Source organism: Nipponia nippon, unplaced genomic scaffold, assembly GCF_047370975.1.
Source record: "Nipponia nippon isolate SJK-2023a ecotype South Korea unplaced genomic scaffold, ASM4737097v1 scaffold_5, whole genome shotgun sequence".
NCBI lineage: Eukaryota > Metazoa > Chordata > Aves > Pelecaniformes > Threskiornithidae > Nipponia > Nipponia nippon.
Genome location: NW_028262369.1, coordinates 53,922,469 through 53,944,198, shown reverse-complemented (window position 1 = coordinate 53,944,198; position 21,730 = coordinate 53,922,469). Strand labels below are relative to the sequence as shown.

Sequence of the window (21,730 nt, the reverse complement as noted above, 5' to 3'; positions counted from 1 at the left end):
GGATTATAAAATTCCACTAAGTTTTACTAGTGTAAAAATGCAAGCATGCTCCAAACTAATTCAAAAAGCAGATGTGAGGAGGGAGGGAGGAGGAAGGGGAAAAAAAAAAAAATTATGAGAACATTAACTTTTTTACCGTACACAAAATAGTCTTTTTCATTTCACATGAGGATAACGTAAATCAGCTAAACAGGAACACGTTATGCAGAAACCTTGTTTTCTGTTTGCTCATCTTTTAAAATTTGTTTGAAATCATGCCACTATTGATGTTTAGACAGAAGTTAGCTTATTTGTCTTGATCCCTGTATTTCCCAGTTTCACCTTCTGTCTGGCCTGGTCCAACAAGACCAGGATGTACTCCGCTGACTATTAGAAAGACACGGAACTCTCACATGGAAATAAAATAACCAATCACTAAATAATTACCAGAGTTACTCTTAAAGAATTATTAAAATTTTAAAAATGGAAGCTTAACCACTCATCCGTGACAAATGCATTTACCACGATTATTGTTTTCAATAAATTGTTCAGCCTGTTTATACAGCACAGAGCACAAAGCTTTCTTTTTTGGAGAATTTGGATCTGTGGCCTTGAAGCCATCAAGCTCCAAAAATCAACGCTACAACCTGACTTGTAGTGTTTATGTAGGTCAACAAAAAGCATATTTTCTTCCAGATGCAATGCAGGCCCTGAAAAATACTCACTCTCTGAACATGCAGGTGCTTTCAAATACACTCTGACAATTCATGCTGGGATATTTTACATGGTAACCACTCCCCTGCCAGAGTCAAGACAGGTGAAAGGGGAGTGCTAATTTCTTAGTTGCTGCAGCTGGCAGCCACCAGTGGTTGAGGATGCCACCAGTGAACACAGAAAGTGTGCTTTTAGTGCAATCTGAGATTTTTGTCGCTCTCCGTTATTGTTCAGTAGAAATACAGGGGCTCACAGGCCAACCCACATCAGCTGAAGTTTGCTTACAATTGATGGTGTTTTCAGGTGCCCTGTTATCAAAGTTTCCCATCCATTTGTCCTAGCAAATAATTGAATGGGTAGGGGCACAATTTCAGTGTTTATTTCACATTTTCCATGGGCTTCTCATCTCTCGTATTCTTTTGTCAGACTGACACAACACATCTAGCCTTCTCATATCATTAAATCTTAAGACATTCATTTACTAAACAGCAGCAGTTATTCTAGACATTACTACAGCAATGTCCACCCTCAAGTAGTTCACTACTACTGTCCTCTCAGAGTTAGCAAGTGAGCACTCCTCAGCCTCTTCAGGGCAAAGCCAAGTGGCTTCACGTATAATACAGAACAATTTTTAAAATTATGAGAGCTTGATAACATTCCAGTAGTGCTAGAAAATAAAACTCATTCAAAAACTCTACACCATTAAAAATAGAAAGGAAAAAAAATAATTTTCAATAGACTGTATGAATTAATAACTTCAGTGGCCCAAATCATCATACAACACATCACTCATCTTTCTTTAAAGAACAAGAGCACTAGTTATACATCTCTCAGAATATATTCTTCTAGCTGAAGCTAGTCTTAAAATAGATTGATCTTGCCCTTATAGATTGTATTCTGTCTTTGTTCTGCTGTGGGTGGCTTTGTGCTCCTGCTGCAAGGTCTCTCTGTAACAGTCAGGTGCCAATCTCATACCTGATGTCCTTCACAGGCAGCAAGGCTTGGGAGTCCAGCCATGTAGTGACTCAACACTGAATCTTCAACTGCCCGTTTCACCTCCAGTTACACATTTTTCCAAAAATACTTTGCCAACAAAAGGCCTGCTAGTGATGAGAGCTCTGGTTTGGTAGTTATACTGTCCAGGCACAACCTAGCTGTAAAGCAAGGAAGTGCAGTCCTAGAAAAGGAACATTCTTAACCACAGATGCTTTTAAACAGCATAAGCAGTGCAGATCTGAAGAAAAAAAACATACTTCTGAATGTCACCCCTTCAGTGGGACTTCACTGCTCCATGCAAGTCTCAGGCCTCGGGACAGCACATGATAATGGAATGGCTTTCTCTTCCTCTTTAGAAGGCAGCCTCTGCCAACCCCCTTTCTGCTTTTGAAGATATTCTTAAGAACTTTCTCATTCCAGCCATGAGGCTTCCACCACTGACTGACTGAGAAACGAGAGCAGTTGTCGAGCCCAGTGCAGTGTCTTTTCTAAGAAGAAAGCGCAAGTATACAAACTGATGGCTGTGCTACTGTTACTCAGAGCTTCTCGTTTATGCCTTATTTCCTGCATCGAAAAGAAGGCTCAAAACCACAACAAAATATGCAGTTCTTAATGGCATTCACAAACCAACATGAAATTTCTGTGTACGTTAATAGTCAGGCTAAGTTTCTTGAACACTAGGAAAAAGGAACAAAGACCATAAGTGCATGACTAACTCTCTTTAAACAACAGTCTGTTGTGCAGGATCAAGGAACCATCTGTTTTTACAAACTGCCCACTGGTATAGTCATGATGTAGATTGTCACTACATGGAATTTAGGAGAGATTCAGGTACAGACATGAATAGTGATTCAGTCTCTGTGAAGCTCTCATTCAGGTTTCTGCAGTACGAAATGGCATCCAAATGATTAAGACTGTAGCACTTGGGTTTAAATCACTAGTTCTGCCAAAGATTCTCTTTGTTGCCCGAGGCAAATCTTTAGGGCCTCACGCAGAAAAACGCTTGAGCATATGTGAAAATCGTATCAAAATCAACCGAATCTATACAAAAACATTCTTAAGTGTTTTGCTTAGCTACAGACAGAGTTTGTTTGTGCCCAAGGTCTCCAAACTGTGAAGGAGGTGGTGTTTCCCATCTCCCATCCTTTCTTTATCCCTAGAGTAACAGCTGGCTATTCTGGGCAGGATTATTTATCATCACGTGAAAGTAGAGATACTGTAACAGTAGAAGTCCAACTGTAAAGACATTAATACAAATATTATGGATTCATTTCTGGTATGATTATGTGGACTAAGACCCCAGTGTACCAGCTAAACTATATAAACACAGATAAAACCATCCAAACATCTAACCGTAATAATAAACCTAATTTAACTAACAGAATAACCTAGATGAAATTCCAGCGCTCTCTCACACATGGTAAACTAAAATTCTCCATAATAAAGTTCAGAGTACACTTCTACAAAGCTAGCGTCATGTCAGGAAATATAAACAAAACCAGGAAAAATTTAATTCATCTCATTCTCCGAAGTCACATCTTGCATTTACTAAGCTCTTTCAAACACGTTATGTTGCTGATTAACAGTGATGCCTTAAGGCACAACCTTTATCCTTTTTCTGATCTTTGGAGTTAAAAACTGCTTTGAAATGTCACCAAGGCATACAGTTGTTACTCAATGATAACGTTGGAGAGCACCCTATAATTTAAAACATCGCACTTCTAATTGACAAAATTGAGTCAAGTAGGAAAAGCATGATGAATTCAGACCCTATCCTGAGTACAATGAAACTTCAAACAGTGCTGAAAAAAATGAAAAACAGCTGAGCTAATAAAAAACAGACCCTGCTTAAACAATCTTTCATCAAGTAAATTTCACCTACATTGTTACTCTTGGAATTTGGGAAAGTAGGAGGAGCCTGCAAGGTCTGAAGAGGAGATGTGAAAGGATGTTTGAGAAATATGTAATGTTTAACAAATTAAGAAACCAGACAACCAAAGCCAGACTCTGACCTCAGCTATACTGGTGTAAATCCAAACTAACATCACTGACTGCAATGGAATTACTCTGGATTTACTCCATGTTAACTAAGATCAAAACCTGTTCAATGGGACAGAATATTGAAGTGGAAAAAATGGCTTTTCTATCTACACAATGGGACTTTTCATTGCAAGTAACTAAGAAACTGTTTAATGGTATGTAGCTACAACACAAAGGTGAGATGGGCTTGAGCCATCACCGAAATATCCATGGCCAAAATTTCTAAAGTTTGAAAGTTTTATGCACTTCAAATCTGCCTCTAAACAAGCTTTATGCAAACTAAAGAGTTAATTCAAAACACGCTTCACTTATTTAGGGCTTTTCTTGTTTGCTTGTTTCATCTCAAACCTTACTCTTTACAAAACAAAACTCATCCCCATGGAGTAGGCATGCAACAGCATCTCTTAAGTTGCTTCCCTCATGCCCTTTACAGAAACAAATTCATCCTCTCATACCACTTGCTAAGCTAGAGCTCCATCTCGATAAGCTACCACACACCTCTACACTGTGGAGTATTTCTGTGTCTTCCCTCTGAAAGAAAAAACATGGATACACATCAGTATAGGTGACTATGCCAAACCACCAGGAGCTTAAAAGATTTGCTTGAAGTGATAAAATTGCCAAATTCTTTAAAATGCAATTTAGCCAACACACATTATTTTTATCTTCATATACCATGGTTCACTTTAGGTAACAGAACAATATTCAATTACACTTTCAAGGGTGGGGAAAGGGCTGACTTTTTACAGTAATGACATGATCTCCGCTTTTCACACCCTAAGCACGAGCAACAACAGCAATATTTAGAACAAAGCTTGACACACAAAGCAGCCGCATTTTTTTCTCCCATTGTCAGCATTCACAGAGACTGTCTAGATTTGCACACACAGAGATGCTGCATAGCTCAATCTTTCCAGTTCAATTCAGTTCACTAGTGCTAGGGATGCTCATTCCCTTCCCACTGCAGCTATGCCAGCCGAACAAACTGCCAGCCCTGCTCTCCAGAACTGTCCTAACACAAGTCATCACCTTCTCCACTGGGCAGCAAAGTGATTCATACACACTCTTTCTAACTAAGCTAGCGAGCTCAAAGAGTTTCAGCAGTCTCTGCTAATCTGGACCATTTTGGAATGAACCTAGAATTGCAAAGCAGCCTTCATGGCTGGGGATCAGATAAGGCCATAACCTCAGAGAGAAGCAGATAGCAGTGCAGAGCAGTAATTTTTTCATCCAATATAACTACACCTTTAAGAAAATGTATGTCCACAGATTCAGCCAAAGTTTCAGAGAACAAAATATCAGAGTCAGTTGGTCCAATTCAGACCCAGAACAAACTCTAGAAACACACTCGCTTGCATGGCCAATATGCAAAGCGAGAATGATACGTGTCCATGCTACCACCCTCATTCATGCTAAGGTAAACATCAGCCATCAGACACACTGAAAGGAGCAAGGGAAAGATTTCTCCATCATCTCCTGCACAAACCTATTTGTGGTTAACACAGCACTTCTTTCAGAGCAAGAACACGTTGCCTTTAGCAGCAACATATTTCATCACCAGGATCCAGTCTGTATAAGCAAAATATACTCCAGACTGCCAAGAAATCTTGAGATAAAGGAGGGGAGTGCTGAGAAGGGACACTGAACCTCTGGGAGAAAAGGGTCAATGGAAACTTTGAGGAAGGAATGGGCTGAAGGCAGAGACAAAGAAGATAAAAACATGTGGGAGTCTGACAGATTAGGGAAGAAAAAGAAGGAATAAACATTTCAGGGACAAATAAGTGATTTGTGGGTTTGTGGTTAACACAGAGGACTGTGTAAGTCACATGAATTTCCTGTGCTTTGATTCAGCTTATGTAAAATTTAAAGGGGGAAGACATGACCAAAACAAAAACAAACAAAAAAAACCTAAAACACCAAAAAACCCCATTCATCTGAAGTGTCCTAAGACAGCAAGATGTAGGTTTTTAAGTAATATGTTGTTAAAATCAGGAGGCAACACTCCTGGACAAGCACCACTGCCTAAGCACCATGTTATGTTCTCCCAATGCTGTAGGAAACCAGTCAAAATGTTGTCCCAACCAGTGCACGCCATGTCTTCCTTCAGCAGTCTACCACGGGCTACACTGGGGCTTGGCTTTGCCTGTGCCACTTGCTGGGGGCTAGCAGTACTTCTGGTACTCAAACTCTGGCAAAAGACAGTAGTTAATGTGTGCATAGCAATGCTAAAGATCTCTAATTAAAAGCACACTACTATCGTGTTGGTGCTCTACAAGCTAAGTAACATAAAATGGAAAAGAAGTGCCACAATGCAAAGTGATTTGCCCAAAGATTGGCAGCAATCATTGTCTCTCTACCTGGGTGCTCCAGCTATTGCTCTTTTACTTAAAACCATGTGCTTGCCTAAGCATTTCACCTATTTACAGCCTAAAAAAACTAGCTCAAACACAGTAGTTGTAAAGTCACAGTCTCTTGAGTATTTTAGTAAATAGAAATATAAATTAATATGGGGGCATAAAAGAAACCACAGTATTCCTAGCTGTTCGAAGGCTGAGGACTTTGGTTTTTTTCTGCACAACTTTCCTCCTTTTCTTCTGTTCCTCAATAAATTATAAGTGCAAAAGCATACTAGTTCAGTGAACCAACTAAGACCTCACTAACTAAACAAAAAGCTCTGTCCTTTGGAAAACAGACTCGGACATACCATTGTACAGCTTAAGAGAACTCAGGAAATGCTTCAGTGATATTCAGCATCCCCAGAGACACTTAACTTCAGCTCATGAAAATACACTGGTGTCCAAAGCATGAAAGTTACAATGGCTTCCTGCTTACACCCCCCACCCCCCAGGCTATGAATCTAATTTAAACAAGATGGCAGGAATCCAGCAGTAACCTATAGTCATAGATTAGGGCTGCTATCCTGAGCAAACAGACCAGACATTTAGCTGGGACTACAGCAACACAAGACATTCCTTCATTTTCATTTACTTATGCAAGCTCACCCCCACTCACTCCACTTCAGCAGGGTTTTTCCAGTCTAAAAACCTGGGGTCCCATTCTGCTTTTGGTTACATCTCATTGCAGGCAAGCTCTACTGGTTGCAATTTATCCTATAGTTATAAAGTTGATAGTGTGAATTTGACCTACTATATATCAGCCTACATGAAATTGTCTTTTAAAGCTGTCTTCATATTTTCTAGTCCTATGGCTGGGAAAAAAAACAGCAGAGGAAGGAAGAATTACAGCTCCCGTGAAAACACTGAAGCACTGAACTATACAGATAAAGCTCACTCCCTCTCAACTGCAGTTCTGCAATAGGCTCTGCACCATGAGGGGGCCAGCTGTCTTCCTCAGGCACCTCGAAAGAATAGTTTAAAACTCTCTCTCTGCACAACGCTCACACATCCAAGTTTATTTTGGGAGTCCCATTATGTTATGCATAGGCTCTGAACACTTATTTGCTTGATTCATTGTGTACCTAATATCACACACTAACTGTTGTATTAACAAGAGCATATGGTAAGGAAGCCGCTATTCCAGAGCGAACAGATGAGACTGCTAATAGGGACACATTACTGAAAATAAATTCAACACTTTCAATTATCTTTCGTTGCATGTGATGTATGCAGCTTGTTGGGTTGGTGTCTGGGAACACGTCACTTTCAAATATGCATATATTTTATCAGTAATGCTCTGCAGACTGAAATCTGTGGCTAAGTATATTTTAGGAAAAGGGCTACAACTTGAGCAGAGCTAGAAGACTGCAGACAGTGTCTCTGTGAAGAGGAGTACCAAGGATGCCAAAGAAAATCAAGATGGAAGAGTACATGGGATACAGAACAATAAGTTAACATATCTTCATAAATACACACAGCCTGTTTACATTTGCAATACACATTAACAATGTGCATCACATCCTCCATTTGTGGCTTATCCCCACAGAGATTATCAGTCTCATAGCTGCCAGTATCACTCCTTTAGCTTACACAGAAAGGGTCTCTGCTGAACACCCAAGGTTCAAATCCTGCTGACAACCTGCGGTAAGGGCAAATGAAGTATAAGACGTTCCGATTAGCCACATCACTAGGCATCCACCAACACCCTCCACAAAGCAGATCTGCAGAAGTCCCTCAATTTATGCTGGAGCTGCCTGCACAGGCTGCCTCTGAGAATTACTCAGTTGTAGCTCAAAATACCCTACCAGGGGAGGTTCTTCAGCAGGGTTGAAGGTCTGGGGTTAGATCAGAACCAGGGAGGACACCATAACCTATTCCTCCATGTGAGCTAGGCTCGTCTGAGCACTCAGTATCCATATGGTAGGATGACAAACAGTATGAAAATACATCTCAGTGTCTATTATTTGGACAGTCAGCCCCAGAGCGGGAAAACGTCAGGAAGTAGAGAGCTTCTCATTTGACTTCATACCTCCTAAATTCAAGGCTTCAACTGAACTAACCTTTGCTCCCTCTACAGTCAGTGAAAGGAAAGGAGGCCTCCGAACAGTATTTAAAAATTCACAAGCAATGAATTGCTCCATAAAGGTACCAATTTCTTTTTGTGAATTACAGAAAGAGCCTTTGGGTGGCTAGTCTCTCAGCTGAGGTTCTTCAGTTAAGTGCCTAAAATGAAATGGGATGAATCCTGTCCTCAGCATCATGGCTTCATGTATCATGACATAACATGATCCCATTCAAGTGCTTCAGGAACATGAAGTCATTGTGCTTCTCCTCTGGCAAAAACAGGGAAAAGCTCAGCTCACATCTACCGTTACCAAAGAATAGGTTGCACGTGTTCTTCAAAAGGCAACAAGAGAAGTTTAACCATAAACCACAAGGGATATGCGTGACCTAAACCACTCTGATCCCACTTAAAAAACATAACATTGCAAACTATCCCTCTACAAAATGCAAATCTTGGACGCAGAGTTCACCCAACAACTGCACAGCACAAATTCACAATAGGCATAATTGAAGGATCTCATAGATCAGATCCGAGAGCAACACACCTAAAACAGGAAATCCTAAACACTGGCAATAGTTACAAAAAATGAATTATATTCAACAATGTAATTGAGGGGTAAAACACATTCTCCCTGGCAGTAGTAAAGAAAGCACATGAAACAGCCAGCCCAGACCACATTTCATTAAATCCATCCTATTTCTTCTAACAAAACTGTTGATTATCAGGGCATGGTGAGCTGATCAAGTAACACCATCAGTCTCTTTCAAGAGAGAAATTGTTTTGCCATTTGCAAACTGAAAACCATATGTTCCTAATATTTTCTCTGATGTACGCGTCTCCTTCAAAACCAAAGCCCACAGCATATGCCAAAAATCAAATCATTGATTGGAAAATATATACCAACTGGCATCTGAGGGCTTTCTCCATCTAAAGGGTTCCTCCTGTTATTCTTTAGGCTGCATTCAAAATCCATTAACTAAATGAAATATCTGGTCTTTTTCCATACTCCTTAATCCAGCTTATCAAGACCCTCAACTGACTGAATTGAATCCACTCTAGTATAAATTCCAGGCAGCCTCCAATACACACACAAAAAGTGTAAAGCACAAGTCAGAAAGACTACAGAGACACATACCTCAAGTCCACACAGCATAACAGAAATAGCTCTGAGGTTCCTAGCAAGTTGGTACAGCAGGATGAAGAATGTCACAGACACATAACAAAGCACCGACCCAATATAAATTCATTTTGCTCACTGTTGGTTAAGAAAAGTTCAAGCACAATTTGTACCAGCAAATGGAGTCCCATCACTCCATGGCCCCCTACACATGAACAAGTATTGTTTACCCTCCTGCAGTTAACACGCAGCCCAGCTCTGTATCACACAATACAGAGCTTTCAAAAGGCACACGAACATGTCCCCATACCTGATTCGAATCAAGCTGGTACTGCTGGGTGGTAGATTAAGGATCACAGAGTCTCAGTTTCAGCAGCCTTCAGTTCTTGGGTTTTTTTCCCTTCATCCTCCTCTGAGAACTCAAGTTCCTCTCTTCAGTAAAGGCATTCGCTATTAATTCCCCACCACAGAAGGCATTGTTTTTCACAGTTATCTTCTAGCATTGCTGCTTTAAAAGAGTGTGGTTGGCATTTCAAGAGGCAAAAATTCTATGGTTTGCCTCCTTGTCAACTTCCCTCTGTATATTTCACTGATAATTCATCTTACAATGAGTGCTATCACCTCAGCTAAAGTGAGATGAAGATGTATATAATATTTATGCCTCCTTATTCATTTCACTATTGTGCATTCTCAGAAAGTAACTGTTTTCTCCAGATGAGAGACAGAATATATGAATCTCGGGGCAGGACAGCTTAGTCATAGCTTAAAAGCACTTGAGGATCTGCATCAAATATCTGCTTTTTATTAATCATTAGAAATTTGAGTTGTGGGCATTTAAACCAATTCAGTAAATGCATACATCATCAGCAATTTCTCTTTTCTTTCCATACCATGGAGCTCCTATCAAGACTTGTAGCCAATGTGGCTTACTGTTAAACAATTATTGCCACACATAGAATTAACTTGGCTTCTCTACATGACTTTGTGTGGAAACACAAGCTACTGCAACTTTTGAGAAATAAATTGAAAGTGGGGGGAAGAAGAGGAGAAGGAGCACGGAGGAAGTCAGAAGACTGCAAATTCAGCTCTTACACTGTTGGTATCTACCTTCTCCCCACTGCTCCCAGTTATCAGACATTGCTACCTTAGACAAGAGTAACTACCATTCTCTGCTTCACAAGGAGGAGAAACCACAGTCCTCACCTGCTCAGGCAGGCAGAGAACACAGCTTCAACAGATCCTCCTTCCACACAGCATTTCAGATTAAACCATATTCACTGCTTGGGTAATTCAGGACATGGTGAAATATTCTGTCCAGCCACTTTTTATCTGGGGCAAGTGTTCACTGTTTTTTCAGTTTAACTGGCACCAGTCTGATCACTTTGTAATCTGGTTCAGTATTGTGTTATATTTACCTCAAGATCAATCAGCAAATAGTTAGAGTAACAGAAATAATGGGGCAGCAATCTCTAATGGGAAGGCAGGGACAAATCTTTTTGTGCAGAACAGCAGCAGCTGAAAGACCAACCGGAGCTTCATACTATACCGTCACTGTGTGGATTTGTGCTGCTCTTTAAATGCGTATTTTGAGATGTACATCTATACTTTTATACCGATGTCCCTGAGAACAGTGATGTGTGGCTTCTCAACAGGTTCTGTTCACTGCAAATGATCTAAAGACACAATCGTATCTGGAGCAGAAGTTACAGAACCTACACACCACCCTTCCCTTCTCAGCAAGGTGTGTGATCCTCCAGCAAAGTCTGTCTACATTTTGCTACTACTAGTCTTCAGAAAATACAATTGTAGTAAGTGATATGAAGGAAAAGCTACTATACTGGGAAGCAAAAGAGTTTTCGGGTGCATGGAGGGATAATAGTAATGAAAAGAATCTAAGGCAACTGATAGAAAGCTCTCACATTAACACCCACTGTTATTTGGGAGCGAATTTAAAACTCTACCATTTGCCACATTGTTGCATACCTAATGGTTGAGTTTGCAATGGCACTGTAATAGTGACTGCTGTTTTGGACAAAACATGGGAAGTATCCTCTATGTAAACTCCAGAGGCTATAGAGAACAGGCGTACACTGCTAAACAGCAAGCCTCATTTGCCAAACGACATCAGTAACAATTATTGGGACAGAATAACACTGAGATGCACTACTAATGAGCTACAGAGCTTTTCACATAATTGTCACCACTTGGAACTGGGGATAGCAAACCAAAATAGACCAAGTAGCTTCTGTATAAGTTCAGTAGGCAACAATTTCAAATGTGACATGAAAAATAATTCATAATGCAAAGCAGAATAGAATGACATATTTGAGGCATTATCACTTTTTTTCCTAAGCAAAAGACAATCTCCACTTCATCTTCGAGCAAAAACAGGGATAAAATCCTTTCCCTTGCAAAAAAAAGATTTAAGAATCAGTAGGAAAATTTTCCATTGTGCATACCTTCAGGTCTGGACAGGCACAGTTAAGACAGTAAAAAAAATAAGTTTTAAGTGATGTTCTAATAGGCTTTTGGATGATGTTACACTTCTGCAGTGTCTCAGAGATTTTGGAGCTTCTGGCACTAGCAATACTGTCTTCTGTAATCTATATAAACAGCTACTTTTTGAAGGACCCCAGATAAATCCTTCTAGAGGACCAAGAAAACAGCCACGTAATCACATAGAATTGATTTTGAAGACATCACAATGTCTCCCTTAAGGACAACAATAAGGTTTCAAAACACCTGTTACACACGGTCAGTACAGTTATCATAGAAGTCTCAACAGAGATGGAAAATACCTGTAGGTGCTTTAGACTTTATCCTTATCAACTCAGAGTTTTTCACTATTATACAGTATTGGTGATGGTCATTCAATTGATGACAGTAACAATAAAGCTCATTAGTAGTAACAACAACAGAGAGGCAGTATTTGAGCCTTAAGGAAACAGAGTATTTCCTGTTGAAGTTGTCAACGGTGAAATAATAGGTAATAGTAACACTTCAACAGTCAGAGCACAAAAGGGCAGATCTAATAGTTATTATGCCCAGTTCTGGCTATCATTTATCATATGTCAGACATACCAAGACAGCACTGAACAGTTGTAAATTTACAGCGTCTTCTAAAACATGAAAGAAAAACTCAAAACTTGGACGTGCACTCATTACTGCTGTCACTATATGTCTAAAGAAGTCCAAAATAAACCAAACTCGCCCACCCAAAAAAAACTTACACAACCTTCAGTTTTTCAGATAGGATTTTCAGAAATTTCTGGGACCACCAAAGAACACTACTCTGAAAGATCAGCCGTGACAACTTTAACCTGATATTCTGTGATGTATCAGTAGAGCTACAGCACCAGAACAGGGAGATCGGACTTGTTCAGCTAGTACATTTTTTTCCCACTTGGGATTTTGGGAATAACATGAAACCCACTCAACTTTCAAATCAAGAAGACTATTTGAATTAAGTAGAGAGAATAATTTTCTTTGCCTCTGACCTTACTCTTTCTTACCAAACAGAGTTGGGGCAACTCTCCTCTTTCCTTCCTATAAAAACTACGGGATTTTGCTAAGTACCAGTGTTTGCAAAACATTTGCCTACAGGAACTTCATTGGCAAGCGGTTTATTCCTCCTTGCCAACCTAATAATCTGTCTAGTTCAAATATTAGACAGCTTTCAAACAGTTTTACCTACTGAAGAAGGTAAGGAGACCCACTGAATGTGGACAGGAAGAGCTAATGCCCAAAAACAAGCAGACCTTCCTAGAACCCACCAAATCCTCGGTTCTTGATGGGCAGTTTCCCATTTCCATCCACTGCTTGGTTTGCAGAATACAACAGATTGACGTAAGGTCCGTCCAAGATCCATGCATGCAGCAGCAACCCACTGAATCTTCTCTTTCTTAAGCAAAAGATATACTGTAAAACACTGGCAATATTCCTCCCCCCTCCCCTTCTCTAACCCCCCTAGTTCCATCACAGTGCACTCAAAACTCAATTAAAAACCACTGTATTACACTCACACAGTGCTGAATGCCACCCGCTGAAGTACCAAGGGAGTTTATACCACACCACAGCATGGCTTATAACAGACCAGACTCAAATAAGTGCTATTACTTACCCACAAACGCAATGACACCAACAGTTCTACATGACCCCCAGAATGAGAACTGGAAGGGAATGGCACACCACAGGAGCTCCCAGACTTTTCTTGTACTGCCCCCATCTGTTGTACAAACTCCACTTCTGTGGTGCTGGCACACTCAGATACCAGTACAAAATACTGTATTTCCCTTAAGCTTGCCCCCCCTGCTTTGGAAACCACTGCCATACAGTTTCTCCACAGGCAAGTTCCTGTTCTTTAGTAAAACTAATACCAAGTCTTGAAGCATTTCTTCCCCCACCCAAAGGAACCAGAGGGAATCCTGAAGACAATGACCTCCTTCTTCAGGCTATACCAGAAGGACCATTCAGCTTCTCCCAAGTGGGAAAAGGTTTTGGACAACTGATTTATATACATTCAGCCTTTGCCTGAAAATTTTAAAAGACACCCATAAATCTGAGAGTAAAGCCTGAGGCCAAAGACCTCAAGTGACAGAAGAATGCAAAAGATTAAGTGCAGGGCAACACGTTGGAGGAAAGCTAACAGGAGAGCCTGATGTAAGAAACCCGCTGGGCAGCGAAGAGGCAATAATACCATTTACCTGTAGATACAGAAATGACAAAGTGGTGGCTCATTGCTGCTCTCAGAAGACAATTTATTCTTCACCACTCACAAGTGTTTTTTTCAAGGCAGAAGTTAACACGTAAAGGAGAGCTTATACTTCTCCATTTCTACACACAGCTTTCCATCTCCCTTTATTATCCATTTGTATAACTGCAATACTTTTTATATCAGGAAGTACAAAAAATTTTAATTCCATTAATAGCCTAATTTTGATTTTTTTATGTTCCTCCACTGGAAAAACCATTATTTTTTCTTCATTACGACTTCTAAAAAAAGCTATCAAACCTGCAAAAACCAAAGTTCCCAGACCTTTCATATGACCTTCTGAACTTGTTCCAAGCTAGTATGTGGCTCAGCAGCCTAACCGTTGTTATGGATATAGCATTGCAAGCCTGTTAAATAAAGGTGACCCCAGGTTATAAAGTTAAACATAATTATGTGCCTTTACTCCATGATAAAATCAGAGCTTTACTCTCAAAAAGAGGGGAGTGGGATCAAAGGGAAGAAAAAAAAAAATTTATTTCTAGTTCTCCTACACATTTACTATGTGACCCTAGGTAAATGACTTAAGTTCAATACTATTTTCCCATCCGAACGAAGTAGTATTAACATTCTCCCTTTTCTCACATAGGCAACACGTTGCCTATCTGATTTGTAAGCAAAAGGGTTAGGAGATGCTCATATCAGAGATTTGTAGACATGCAAAGTATTAACAGGCAAACATCATCCTGTGCACTAGAAGTCCAGAGGTTATATATTCCCTTCATTTTTCTTGTAATTAAAGTAAGTTAATGGAGTTTGGTCTATAAAATAGTCATTCACACTAAAGGAATGCTTGATTAAATCATGCAGAGTCAGAGTTATTACTGGTATAATTCCATTAGCTTTACAGAAAAATACTAGGGGTGAATTTGTCCTCTTAGGCTTATTTTCCATTCCAAAATTCCTTAATGGCATAAAGAAAAAACAGAAAAGCTGGCCACAGGTGTTAAATAAGACATTCTGAGTCCAGTCCCATTTCCACAGGATACAATGGGAGTCAGTTAGTAGGAGATCAGGACCCACAATGCACAACTACAAAAGCATTTGCTGATCTTAAGCTTTAGCTCCAATTCAAAATTTTCCTGTGCCAACTCTTCTTAATTCGGGATTCTCCCCCCCAGTTTTTCCATTGAACACAAGTCTGGCAAGAGATTTCTTTGTCAGCAGCCCTTTTCACTACCTACAAAACTTCTGTGATCATGTTTAGGCATTGAAACACCACAACAGAAAAATTCTTGTAACCTGTTAAAGTGTTGCACATGCTTACACATGAAGCAGAATCCAAAACAAAAGGCTTTTTCAAAATGGAGATCTCAGCATACCACCAGATGGTACAGCAGTATCAGAATGTGAAACCCATTACAGACCTTTTCTGTAGGTCATACGTCTGGGCTATGCCAAAACCTCAGGTTCGATACTTGTTAATTATTATCATTTTACCAAAACACCACAGTCTGAGCAAAATACCACTGCAGTAGTCATAACATTACATTTAAATCTACCATCAAAGACCACCATGTGTTGGCATATCACAATGCAGCATTAATATGCAGCACTTTGGTAACAATGTAGTCCAGTAGAATATAGGAGGATTTTTAAATAACTCAAATTATTTATAATTCAGATGTACCCTGTGCGATGTCAAGGACTCTTCCAAGACAGATTCTTGATGATTTTGGTGAATAGACTCTCCTTGTCAACAACTCTTTATGGTGCTTATAAAGCACTTGAGCTGTTTCACTGATCAGTACTAATCAAGCAGTACTGCAAAGTGAATGACTAGGGCACTGTTCAGCATACACTGTGCAACATAAATTAGGAAAACAATGGAGTTAAAAGCCAAATCCACACCAACTTTACATTGTAATTACCTATCAATAATGAGTGTATCTGGATCAGGACAGCTTTATACAAAGAGAAGCTCCTTGGAGCAGATGTCCAACTATATGTTGCACTCCTTTTAGAGTCCCATTTGCCTCATGGACTACAGTACCTCACAAAAACATCAAGAAACTTTGTCTGTGGGGCAGCTACATATAAAGCTCTTTTTGAAGAAAAATTATCAGTTGAGCAAATAACCAGACAACTTGGAGGAAAAAAAAATAACCTCATGCTTATCAATTTAGTTGAGCAGTCTTCAGAAAGAACAGCACTAGGTAAATGAATTGGACACTGTGAAATACAAGCCAAGCAATATTTTTTATTAGATTTTTGAGAAAAGTTACTTCTCTATAGATTAAAAAAGATGTTGAAGTGGTCACAACAATATTTCTTGCATTTTCTTTTCAAGTGCCTAGGCTTGGTCATCATCAGATATAAGACACCAGATTACCAGCAATCTCAACTGCTACATCCATAAAATTCAAGACACTGGACTGAGGTGTGTCCTTCTAACTCTAAGAAGGACATAGAGAAATAGTTTTCAGAAATTCAGACAAAATTAAGTTTAAAATTATACATTCTCCAGTTTCAAACAGCTTTATTGCCTCACAAGTTATCCATAATGCTAAAAAGCAAGGCCCCCTCTGCCTGTGCAGGGAAGTTGGACTTCCACATAGAAACATGTAACAGGATACACCAATATATGTTTGCCAGCAGTTCTTTGTTGTATAGGTCAGCTCTCTGCAGGTTTAAGTTTCAGTTACTCTACTGAATGAAATCTAACATTTGCCAAGGAAAGGGATCTCCTGTGGAAACAGAGGGAATGGGGGAGGAGGCAAGGAAGCAAGAAGTCTGTGAGGGAAAAAAATGTGAATCAAGTAGAGGAAGGTGGCAGTGGATTTGTTGCTAGTGAAGTATGTACAGAGCAAGAAGGTGGTGGTACAGGAAAGCATGACTAAAAGAATCAGTCTGTAACAGAAGAAAAGATCCCGGAGAGCCAGTGGAAGCAAGAGGGTCAGGGAGATGGGAGAAAAGGAATGAGAAGGAGAAAATGTGCAGAAGAAAAACTGAACGAGGAAGAGAAAACATATGGGATAAGTATGAAAAAAAAGTAGCTATTGAAACAAAAGATTTGAAAGTGGCCTGTGATGAAAGCTAAGCATTGGAACTACCCATGATATAAAAGCTGGAACTTCTTTCTACTGAGGCTGCACAAGAACAAAGGACCATCCACACAAACCTGCAACCTAAAAGTGCACCATTCAAGATGATCTTCTTGCTTTCATGTTTGGTGTAGATACCCAAGCCCTCTGGAAAAGAGAACTATCAATTCTTACAGTGGATCACTTTGGTGAGCAGAAAAGGAAGATGTATAAAGTGTGATTATGGAGAGAAAATAAAAACAAAACACTCCCAACCCATCATGTTGATCTTCTGCCCCATCCAAGGAAAAGGAGCTCCAAGGACAACTCCCAGCCTGATTTTCCAAAAGGATATAAAAGAGTTCTAGGCTCTACACTTGCCCAAAATCTTTTCCTTTTTGCTTACTTCTGTGGCCTGATGCTTTTTAAGTCCCATACATGTTTGTTCCATAAAATAATGAAAAAGTAGTGGGGGGGGAAGAGAAGTGACACCAAAGATGAAAACAGTAAGGTACATAAACAGATCCTTTTGTGATACAACACTCTGATACCAAAACAATGGACTCATTATAAGAAAAAAAACAGAGAACTTATACAAGCTTATAGATAACAAAACAGCAAAATTTGCAAAGACAAGTTTTGCTCTAATTTTCCAAGCATTTGATTTAAAGTATTTATAACAACAGCAAACACATATCTTGTAGGCCCAAGTATCTATGACTGGGGGGAAATAGAAGAGATGTCTGTTTTCATTTGATGACATCCCTCCAAAAATTGAACTCTCAAGAATTGACTTCTGGAATATCATATTCTGAGATATTCCATGGAAACTACAACCAGAAAGGTAATTTTCAAGGGCTTTTTTCCCTGTTCTTTGATATCCCCCCCCCCCCCCCCCCCGTTTTTTTAAAGGTTTTAAGAACAGGATGCCCCAGGCATTATTTCCTCTTCCAGTCACCAGAAGATATTTGACAAGGAAAGAGGAAGAAAGCTAGAGAAAAGGGATAGGAAGGGAATAGAAAACAGATGCTGAAAGAAACGAACACACGATGTACAGCAGAAGGGAAAAAAAGGTAGAATGAGGGCAAGAAGTAAGAACCCAAACCAAAAAACACACCATGTAAAGCTTCTGGATCATTTCAGTGCAAGTTTCTCAATGTAAACATGGGACAACAAGACCAGGGGAAAATTGCAACTGTATTATATATGTTCATAAGTGTATTTCCATAGACGGGCATTGAAAAAAAACTTAGTAGCTTCACTACTAGTTTAGTATACGTGTTCTCTACTAGGAGAAAAGGGTCACTGAAACTACTGCAGCTCGTATTAGAACTATTAAGAGGAGTATTTCATCCCCTAAACTACTCGTTGGTGCATACAGTGCAGAGTCCACTTCAGTTCATCCTGAGGGCTTTTGGAAGGTACTGGTATTTGTCTGCACGGAGGGGATTCAGAAAGCCTGACTCGCTGCTGGCAAGTTACCGCGGCGGAGACACCCGTGTGGCAAGCACGGCTAAGATGTGACAGAAATACTTACGCTCCGGTCCCCTGGAAGCCCAGGAAACACCACCTTTTATTAAAGCCAGCCCTAAGCAGGACCTCCTCCGCTGTCCTCCCGGTGTCCCTGGCTCTCCGTCCCGCCCCCGAGCCCACCTCGGCGCCTGCCGTGCTTCGGGAGACGGCGGCGGAGCCCCCGCGCCCCTGCCCCTGCCCGGATCCCGCCCGGACCCTCCAGGGAGAAACCCCTACCTGGATCGTGGAAAGGCACCAACGCGAAGTTGTAAAGCGGTCTCTTCGGTCTTTTTAGCGACGTTTCCAGGATCTTGGATGCCCCCTCGATAACTTGCACCAGGTCGTCGTACATGGAGCCGGTCACATCAAACACGAAGGCCAGGGTGGAGGCTCCCTCCGGCACCGCCTCGCCGCCGGGCTCCCTCTCGGCGCCGGGCTCGGGGGCAGCGCGGGGGCACAGGGCGAGCAACAGCACCGCGCCCAGACCCGCCCCCCACGCTCCGCTGCCCCCACGGAAAGCCATTTTCCCCGGCAGCCTGCGCAGCTCCCGCGGCGGCCCGGAAAGGCACTTGCAACGCCCCGCCCGGAGGAGCGCAGGACTGGCGCCCACCGCCCGCTCCGCTCCCCTCAGCGCGGAGGGCAGGAAGCGCCGCAGCTTTTGTCTGCGCGCGGCTGTGGCCCCGCTCCGCCTTTCTTATCGGGCAGGGCTGGGGCAGCGCCGCCCCGAGGGAGAAGGCAGAGCCCCGTCCATGCCGCGGGGCGCGGGAGCTGCTGCCGGCGCGGCGGGGGCTGCCGCCTGCGGAGCCCCGGCCGCGGACTGAGGCGGCGCCCGGCCCGGCCCCGCCTCCCGTGGCCCGCCGCGGCCCCTGCCCTCACCTCAGGGTCCCTTCCCGCGGCGACCGTTAGCGGGGCGGGCCGGGGCCGGGGCCGCCACTCGCACCTGGTCGCCTCCTGCCTCCCGCTCCGCCCCGAGCCGCCCGCCCCGGCCCCGGCGGGCGCCGGGCCCCGCGGGGGAGCCTCCCTGGCGGGAGCGGGGCGCCGGAGGGTGAGGTGCAGACCTGCCCGTCACGGGCCGGCGTCTGTGCCCACACCTGCCCGGGTGTGAGGACAGCCGTGCTGACTCGAGCTCATCCCTACGAGGGCAGATGAGTGTATTTATTGTTTTCTTATTATAAAAGCCTGATAGGAGACTGAAATCGCTCCTACCTGCACTGCTGCCCTGGTTCTCCTGTCGCTTCGGTTACGCTTCCACAACTACAACCTGAAACCCAGAGGCTGGACCTCCCGAGGCCCTTTCCAGCCTCAGTTTTCCTCAGCATTCTTACAGTGACTATCAAAGCATTCTTAATGAAATGAAATGAAATGAATGAAAGCATTCTTACAGTGACTATCAAAGAGGGTAGAAAAGACCCAAAAATGTGATCAGCACCACGGCTCCAGGCACTGGCAGTCTGGTGCAAGAAAAAGGCTGAACAAGGAAGAAAAGAAAGTGGCCGGAGTGGTGGTTTAACCCTGCTCAGGTGATGGAAGAGATTAAAGGCTCTATAGTTCAGAGCTCCTTAGTTGTTTAAGGATGCAGCTACATCCCAGCAGGCACCTTTTGAAAATCCCGTCCTCCGTGGCAGATCCAACGCCACACAAAAGGACTGGGGGGAGAGCCAGGAGCCAAATCCACGTTGCTGCCATCCAATCCACCTCAGTGCTGCCATCACGAGCCTCCCTTCCCATCGGCTGCATCGTGTACTGCGGGGAGCAACTGCGACATCACTGTAAAAACCAACTGGGAGGGAAATCGCATCCTTTATTTTCAGTGGGATGAGTGAGGTGGATGAGGCACACAGCATTTGCTGCAGCTAGGAAAGGTAGACCATGAAGCAGAATTTACCTCATTAGTTTCCCTCCTTATTTTACTAATCTTAAAATTGGTGCTAAAATTGCACGCTCGAAGTCATCATATTGTGACTGGAAAATTAATCATGTAGAAACATTGCCTATCCTAATCAAGTTATAAGCCTGGAATTGAATTATAAAAAACAGATGTTTACATTCTTTCTCCCCTTCAGCACTGATGTCATGAGAAGGAAGCACACACATAACCAGAGCTGTGCAAAGCATTCGCAATAAAACCCCAAACCATGGAAAACTTGCCTCATCTGTAATTCTGCTAGAAGAAAACTCGGACCAGGTTTGTCAAAAATATTCACAAATCTTGTAAGTAGAGATGTGTTCAAGCCATAAAATAGGAATATGTGTTTTGAACACCCTACAGACTGGCAGCACTTGGATTTAAGGATTTTCTTCAGTCCTTTATGAAGATGAATTCCTGTTACATTTTTCCTCACAAAGAAAGCCATCATGTTTTTTCTGTCTTAAATTATTTCTCATTTAGATGTAAACAAGCTAGAACAAACCTAGTGTCTCTATGAAAAAAATAACCCTTTTGGACACATAGTGCTGCATCACTAAAAAAGGGCCATTTAACATGGGTTTTAAGGTAAAACATAAAGAAAAATCTTAATTTTGTAACAGTGGAAACTGATATTTATTTTGGTTGCCTAACACTTTCCACTATAAAATATCCTTGAAGCTTGGAATCTCTATTATTCATAGTGTTATTCATAGCAGGCCTTTGAAATTTGCAGGAAGAAAGCCCTGTAGCAAGAGGAACAGTTTTTTTTTTTTTTCTTCTCCAATGAAATTATTTTCATAGTTTGCCAAAGAATCATCTATTGAAAAAAAAAAACCTCACTATGTTCCTTCTGACATGCTCTACAGTAAAGTTTTGACAGCATGCCAGAATAATAACTAAGCACAAACACTCCGAGGTCAGGCCCATGCCACTGTCAAAGCACACTGTAGCAGAAACACCTGGAGATTATCAGGACAGGGGGGCCGGGGACAGGGGGAGGGAAGGGGAGCCGGGCTGGGGTACACCCAGGGGGGAGAGGTCCCCCCACCTCCCCGAAGACCTAGCTGTGCCACAGCGGGCCACCACCTTCATGATTTCCCACAGAGTCTCAGCATCTCTTTTGTATGCACAGATATTACAGTTGTCTTTGACACTTACTTCCTAATTTTGAACATTTCTAACTTCACCTTGATATTATTTTCATGCTTATT

At 41.8% G+C, this 21,730-nt stretch overlaps 1 protein-coding gene across 4 annotated transcripts in view; it reads right to left on the bottom strand.

Annotated features, from left to right (window-relative positions):
* HMCN1 (hemicentin 1) overlaps positions 1-19,395 on the bottom strand; it is a 207,033-nt gene extending 187,638 nt beyond the window's left edge. For all 4 annotated transcript variants that reach the window (XM_087733811.1, XM_087733813.1, XM_087733812.1 and 1 more), the window contains exon 1: positions 18,848-19,395. In XM_087733811.1, the coding sequence (XP_087589937.1) occupies positions 18,848-19,133 (286 nt within the window). In that variant the 5' untranslated portion in view covers positions 19,134-19,395. The remainder of the gene's footprint in view (positions 1-18,847) is intronic.
* Positions 19,396-21,730: the final 2,335 nt, after the last annotated feature.